The 7,744-nt window shown below is 42.4% G+C and overlaps 1 protein-coding gene across 1 annotated transcript in view; it reads right to left on the bottom strand.

Moving 5' to 3' along the window:
- NBEA (neurobeachin) overlaps positions 1-7,744 on the bottom strand; it is a 698,360-nt gene that overhangs the window by 404,575 nt on the left and 286,041 nt on the right. Inside the window, exon 22 of the mRNA XM_056561916.1 lies at positions 4,363-5,385. Coding sequence (XP_056417891.1) covers positions 4,363-5,385 — 1,023 coding nt within the window. The remainder of the gene's footprint in view (positions 1-4,362; positions 5,386-7,744) is intronic.

The raw sequence follows: 7,744 nt of genomic DNA, 5'->3' as shown, positions 1-7,744 counted from the left end.
AGGGGAGAAGGGGGAATGATGAGGGAGGGGGGGAGGTAGGGAAAATAAAAAAATGTATATATAAAAAGCAGGGGGGGGAGTGATGAAGAGGGGGGAGGTAGGGAAAATAAAAAAAAGATATATAAAAAGCGGGGGGGGGGGGAATGATGAGGGAGGGGGGAGGTAGGGAAAATAAAAAAATATATATAAAAAGCAGTGGGGGGGGGGGGAATGATGAGGCATGGGAATGCCATAGGAAGAACATGATGGGGGGATGATGACACAGGGGAAATGATGAGGGGGGATTATTAGACATGGGGGGGGGGGAGGCGATGAGAGGGGTAAATGTGGCAAAGGAACCGATAAAAGGGGGGGGGGGGGGAATGATGTGACACTGGAGGGGACGAGACCAAACTGAGGTGCAGAAGAAAACGAAGTTGGGGGGATGATGTGGCATTTAGTCCAAGTAATACTTCATTTATTTATTTTTTACTTACATTTCCTTGTTAAAATGGGTGTGTGTGTTATACGCCGATAAATACAGTCCTAAAAGTCAGTGTTTCCCAACCAGGGGGCCTCCAGTTGCTGCAAAACTACAATTCTCAGCATGCCTGGACCGGCAAAGGCTGACAGGGGGGAAGAATGTGACAAGGGGGGGGGGGGGGGGAAGAATGTGACAAGGGGGAGAAGAAAAATGGGCGGTGGGCATAAAATGGGTAGGTAGGTGTGAAATGGGGGCGATTGTACATGAAATGGGGGATTTCACCATTTATTTATTTTTTATTAGATTGCATCGCATATCGAAATTTTTAGGCCCAAAATCGCAATCGCACATTTTCCCCATATAGTGCAGCCCTAGTATGCATTGAAAAAAAACGTATACGTTTCAATACGGTTTTTCACCTGGACCTAAACTGTGGTAGGCTACGGTTTTGGGTACAGGACAAAAAATGACAAAACTGTACAGGATGCAAAACGGACACAACCTGATGCATCTTTTGGCATACGGATTCCAATGGAGAGTCAATGCATACGGTTTTCAATACGTATATGGGAACTGTATTGCAAAAAGGTGGTGTGAACCCGGCCTTAGACTTTATCTTATGGAGCCATACAGCAACCAAGCACACACTGAGGTGTTTAGGAACCCTAAGTCTTTATACATGTAGGACAGTGGTCTCCAAACTGTGGACCTCCACCTGTTGGAAAAATACAACTCCCAGCATGCCCGGACAGCCAATGATGGGAGTTGTAGTTTTCTAACAACTGGAGGTGCACAGTTGGAGACCACTAAAGTTGATCAACCCTAGGTAGCAGCAAGTAACTCTTAAATGGGCACTGTCAGATACAAAAACTTTTGATATGTTGTAAAGCATGTATAACCAATAGGTTTTGCAATTGCTTTCATTAGAAAATTTTCAGTCAAACAACTGCCCCCCCTGCCTGCTTGGACACATACTAGTCCTGCTGTGTCCATGCATCATCACCTATGTCATGGACACACTTCCTTGATTGACAGCTGTGAGCGCAGGGCTGTCAGCTTGTGTCCCGCTACTGTCAGTGAGGACAAGCTGGGAGTTGTAGTTTTGCTAATGCTAGGGGAGATGTGAGCAGACAGTATACTGAGGGAGGGGCGGAGACCTGCACAATGAGGCCACGCCCCCTCCCTTTGAGAGGAATTCAGACTAGTAAGCTAAATTAAAGATGTAGTAAAAAAATAAATAAAGGTCCTAGACACATAAAAATTAGATGTACATTGTCAGGATTAGGTACTGAGTCATATATTAAGAAAAATTATTTTTTTGTTTGAGCTGACGGGTACACTTTAACAGCAGGTGTGTAACATCTGTACATGTTATGTGACAAACCAGAGATATCTCTAGTCTTGCCGGAATAGACCAATCCTTGGAGAACCCTTTGTATTGCCAATGAAGAGCTCTGTAAACTATAATCATGTCTTCTATAAGCCTGTGGCAATCTGTAATAAAATAACTACACACAGTCTACATGTCGTTAAGGTTGTCTTATGGGGTTAGGTATAATCTGACTGGAAGAATTCATCCTGAACATTCAAGTGATTCAATCTAAAGGAAAAACATTTGTTATAAGACCAGCTCAAAAAGGGTCTACTGCAGTGGTCTTCAACCTGCGGACCTCCAAATGTTGCAAAACTACAACTCCCAGCATGCCCGGACAGCCAACGGCTGTCCGGGCATGCTGGGAGTTGTAGTTTTGCAACATCTGGAGGTCCGCAGGTGGAAGACCACTGGTCTACTGTCTTATTGAGTATACACGGTGGTGTACGGAGACTCATTTTCATGGGAAAGGTATGCAAATTAGCTCTCCTTAAAGGGGTACTCCGGTGGAAAACATTTTTTTTAAATCAACTGGTACCAGAAAGTTAAACAGATTTGTAAATGACTTCATTTTAAAAATCCTAATCCTTCCAGTACTCATCAGCTGCTGTATAATACAGAGAAAGTTATTTTCTTTTTGAATTTCTTTTCTGTCTGACCACAGTGCTCTCTGCTGACACCTCAGGAACTTTCCAGAGTGGGAGCAAATCCCCATAGCAAAACTCTCCTGCTCTGGACAGTTCCTGACATGGACAGAGGTGTCAGCAGAGAGCACTGTGGTCAGACAGAAAATAAATTCTAAAAGAACTTCCTCTGTATTATACAGCAGCTGATAAGTACTGGAAGGATTAAGATTTTTAAGTAGAAGTAATTTACAAATCTGTTTAAAGGGGTATTCCAGGAAAAAACTTTTTTTTTATATCAACTGGCTCCAGAAAGTTAAACAGATTTGTAAATGACTTCTATTAAAAAGTCTTAATCCTTTCAATAATTATCAGCTGCTGAAGTCGAGTTGTTGTTTTCTGTCTGGCAACAGTGCTCTCTGCTGGCACCTCTGCCTGTCTCAGGAACTGCCCAGAGTAGAAGAGGTTTGCTATGGGGATTTGCTTCTAAACTGGGCGGTTCCCGAGACAGGTGTCATGAGAGAGCACTTAGACAGAAAAGAACAACTCAACTTCAGAAGCTCATAAGTACTGAAAGGATGAAGATTTTTTAATAGAAGTAATTTACAAATCTGTTTAACTTTCTGGAACCAGTTGATATATATATATATAAAAAAAAGTTTTTTTTCCTAGATAACCCCTTTTTGACACCAGTTGATTTAAAAAAACATTTCACTGCAGAAGGAAGAAAGGAAGAAAACTCTCTAATATTGGTCTTTCCAAAAGGATGACAAGTTGATCTGTAGGGTGCTGTTGCGATGCCCTTGCTCCTCATCGGTACAGAGAAAGGTGCCGGGGGCTGGGAGATGCAGCTGTGTACAGATGGGGGACTTCATTTTGGCGGATGCTCTGGGTTGGCTAATATGAGATATAACTTTATTCCTTCTGGAGAAGAGGGAAGTTGTGAGCTGCTAGAACAGGAATAAATACATTAAACACAAAGTGGAAGTCTTTAGATACTTTCCAGCAACAGATATCCTTGATTCACTTATCATATTATTCATGGAGATTATCCGGATGGCATGCTGAGCAAATGGAGCAGCAGTGTGTGAAATTATAAGCTTAAATCTATGCCAAGAGGTCGGCATGAATATGTGCCCGCAGCCATACCAGGATGCACGGGAGTAACTCATGTGAAATTATTTTAATATGGTTATAGCTGGATGAAAGTTGTGCAAGAGAACCCCAACCAGGATATTGTTATATAAGCACATACAGAACAGAGATGGTGTTCAGTAAAGCTTACCATTCCACTTCACCGGGAATAATGGATGAAGTAACACATGCACTAAACTAGCTTAAAGGGGTACTCCGGGGAAAAACTTTATTTTATTTTTATTTATTTTTTTAATCAACTGGTGCCAGAAAGTTAAACAGATTTGTAAATTACTTCTATTAAAAAATCTTAATCCTTCCTGTACTTATTAGTTGCTGAATACTACAGTGGAAATTATTTTCTTTTTGAAACACAGAGCTATCTGCTGACATCATGAGCACAGTGCTCTCTGCTGACATCTCTGTCCATTTTAGGAACTGTCCAGAGTAAAAGGAAATCCCCATAGCAAACATATGCTGTTCTGGACAGTTCCTAAAATGGACAGAGATGTCTGCAGAGAGCACTGTGCTCGTGATGTCAGCAGACAGTTCTGTGTTTCAAAAAGAAAAAAGAAAAGAATTTCCGCTGTAGTATTCAGCAGCTAATAAGTACAGGAAGGATTAAGATTTTTTAATAGAAGTAATTTACAAATCTGTTTAACTTTCTGGCACCAATTGATTTAAAAAAAAAAAAAAAAAAAAAAAAAAAAATTTCACCGGAGTACCCCTTTAAAATCAACACAATATAGAAATCATTAATATTCCATTACCTGTGTGGTGGTTGTAGTAGTCTGTATCTTCTTGATCTCTTTCCCAAGGTCTCTACCATCATCAGATCTCTCGGTATCAGACACTGTACTACCAGCATCCATATTCACTATGGATTTGTTACCAGAAGATTCCATTTCTAAAGTTGAGGTGGTCATCTGAGCATATTCAAGATTTTTTGAAGATGAAGCCAACTCTCTCTCAGAAATGCTGCCTAAGCTATCAGCCGTCGTATGGATCTTAAAATCTTTGTCCCCCATTACGGCTGATGCACAAGTGAGGTCAACACTGCTGGTCATGTGGGCCAACAAGCCAAGATCATCATTGACGCCAAGATGAACATGAGCATCCTGGACATTACCAATGGTTATATGGTTACCACTAGTCAGTTCAGGCAACAGCTTGTCCTCCGAATGTGTCATTTTATCAAAAAGAAATGAGGTATTGTTAGAAGTAGTTTGGTCTTTCTCATCAGCCAGGGTGATCAAAGGGCCATCTTTTTCTTCAGTTTCCTTAATAATACCAACACTGTCATGAACATTGTTTTGGAGTTTTTCAACAGCCGCACTGTAGACATTATCGAGCAAAGACTCAACTTCAACAAGAGCACCATTTTCTCCGGTGACGAGTGTCTCAGGAGACAAGTCCAAGTCATCCAGTTTTACTTCAGTGGCTTCAACTTTTTCAGCTTTGATGTCCACCAATAAGTCATGAACCTCTACTCGGACACCACCAGATGGTCTATCAGTGTTGGAGATTGTATCATCAGAAATTTTGGTTGCTATAAGAAGATCTCTGGCATCTGAATTCACAGGATAGTCCGTTTCACTCTCTGGGCTCTGACTTTGGGAGAGGTCATCGATTTCTCTAATTTCTAATCCACCCTTGGCAGCTACTGCTTGAGCAGAAAGTCCAGATATGGTGCTGACATTTCCTTTCTTGCCCTTCTTGATGTTCTCTTCTTCCTGTCTCTGATACTCTTCATACATTTTAGCCAAGTATTCCTTGTGTGCTTCATAAGTAACCTTAAGAAAGAGAAAATCATTAATGTTAACAAGCATTGAACCAAGTAACTTATGTAAGGTACTACCTATTTTACACAGTGTAGCCTTGTTTGCAGGCTGGTATCCCTTTCAAAGCAACAAAATATATGGCAGCAGTATGACTGCCAACGCTCTGCTTAGGTTTCAGTGAAACGTGGTGTTGACCCTGCTATTAGGAACAGTGTATTGTTTGTGTATATAGATAAAGGCACAGATAGTACTGTGTCCTAGTTTATCCCTGTGGAGTTCATGCATTCATTATTGCAGCAAAAGTAATGAACACAAGTCACTTAGAGGAGTAATGTAGTGAAACCCCCGCGATGTCCTGAATGGGGCCCCAGCAGTCTGCTGGAAGGAGGCGTGTCAACCCTCCCACGGAGCAGCACCTGGCACACCCCCGGCTTCCTGCGGGGGACAGACTGCCTGGCCCCTGTCCAGGAGATCGGGGGGTGCCCCGGCGGTCGGGCCCCTGTGGTCTATAATTTATAGATAAGTTATTTTACAGCGCACTACTCCTTTAAATAGTGCTGGGGTCACAAACCGAAATGTGGATAAATCAGAAAGAAAGAAAAAAAATATAAAAAACCCTTAAGAGTACAATAATATGTAAAAACAAATAATTAATATCTTACTTCTAGATTTATAAATTAGCACTTTACATTGGCATTCACATTTCAAACATATACGCCATACGCATAGATAGCAAAAGTCCCGACAGAACTCAGAGTTGGGTCACATATATGGGGGAGATTTACTAAAACCTGTGCAGAGGAAACGTTGACCAGTTGCCCATAGCAACCAATCAGATCGCTTCTTTCATTTAAAAAAAAAAAAAAGGCATGTGAAAAATGAAAGAAGCGATCTGATTGGTTGCTATGGGCAACTGGTCAACGTTTCCTCTGCACAGGTTTTAGTAAATCTCCCCATAATGTTTAAATAATAGACCCCAAGCTGTAATTCTGTTACTTTATTAATGATATTGTCAAAAAATCCTTTCATGGCTCTAGAGAACTGAGTACATAAATATCTATATGTTCACAGGCTTGAATATAAGCAAACAAAGGTCTATTACTTGACCGAATTTGCATTGACACTAAGGAAAGTTTTCATGACATCATTGTACTTGACCTAAACTAGAAGAGAACCGGATATCACCAGAATCTCTACATAGAGCAGCATGGAGCTTCAAATGATCCAATGTAAGCACAGAAAATGATTCTATTGTTAGTGGTGTCTATGGGTATATTAGGCTGCAGCTCACTTACATAGTATTATTTATCTTTCAAATCATAAGGTAAGTCACTATTCAGTAAAAATCTACACTTTGGGCCCCTGCCTAATATTGTGTGCAACCCCCTAATGCTCTGACCCATTAAGACATGGACTCCATAAGACCTCTAAAGGTGTTCTGTGGTATATGACACCAAGATGTTACCAGAAAATCCTTTAAAGAGGTTGTTCCACCATTAAAGGGGTACTGCGCCCCTAGACATCTTATCCCCTATCGAAAGGATAGGGGATAAGATGTCAGATCGCGGGGGTCCTGCCACTGGGGACCCCCGGGATCTCTGCTGCAGCACCTACCTGTTGCGGCTTCCGGCAGCACCGGAGGCTCTCATGCTAACGTCTCACGACCACGGTGACGGGAGATTGTGACGTCACACCCTGCCTCCTCAATGCAAGTCTATGGGAGGGGGCGTGATGGCTGTCACGCCCCCTCCCATAGACTTGCATTGAGGGGCGGGGCGTGACGTCACACGAGGGCGGAGTCGTGACGTCACGATCTCCCGTCACCGTGGTCGGGAGCCGAAGCCTCCAGTGCTGCCGGAGGCCGCAATAGGTGGGTGCTGCAACTGAGATCCCGGAGGTCCCCAGTGGTGGGACCCCCGCGATCTGACATCTTATGCCCTATCCTTTGGATAGGGGATAAGATGCCTAGGGGCGGAGTACCCCTTTAAGAGCTACACTCTATCCACAGAGTACGGCATGTGTGTGCAGTTGAAGAGGTCTGACTGCTAGGACACACTGCAATCTGAAGAATGGAGTCCTGCTATTATATTCCTCATCTTTAGGGGCTAGGCTATCTCTGACACCTCCCATAAATAGCAGTATGAAGCTGTGTCCACCACTACATTCCGATGGGAGACTTGGGACCCAATTTTTCAGATCAATGGGTATACAAAACCCCAACCCCCAGCTGTCTGTCTGTGGAAGATATTATTTGTAGTTTTACAACAGCTGAAGAGTCACAGGTTATAAAATGGAGCATGAGCTTAAATTAGCCTTCAAATTTTGATGAATGTATATTATTGTCTGACATACCCCAAGACAAATGCTACTG

This window comes from Hyla sarda, chromosome 2, assembly GCF_029499605.1.
Source record: "Hyla sarda isolate aHylSar1 chromosome 2, aHylSar1.hap1, whole genome shotgun sequence".
Taxonomy (NCBI): Eukaryota; Metazoa; Chordata; class Amphibia; order Anura; family Hylidae; genus Hyla; species Hyla sarda.
This window is presented reverse-complemented; position numbering and strand designations above follow the sequence as displayed.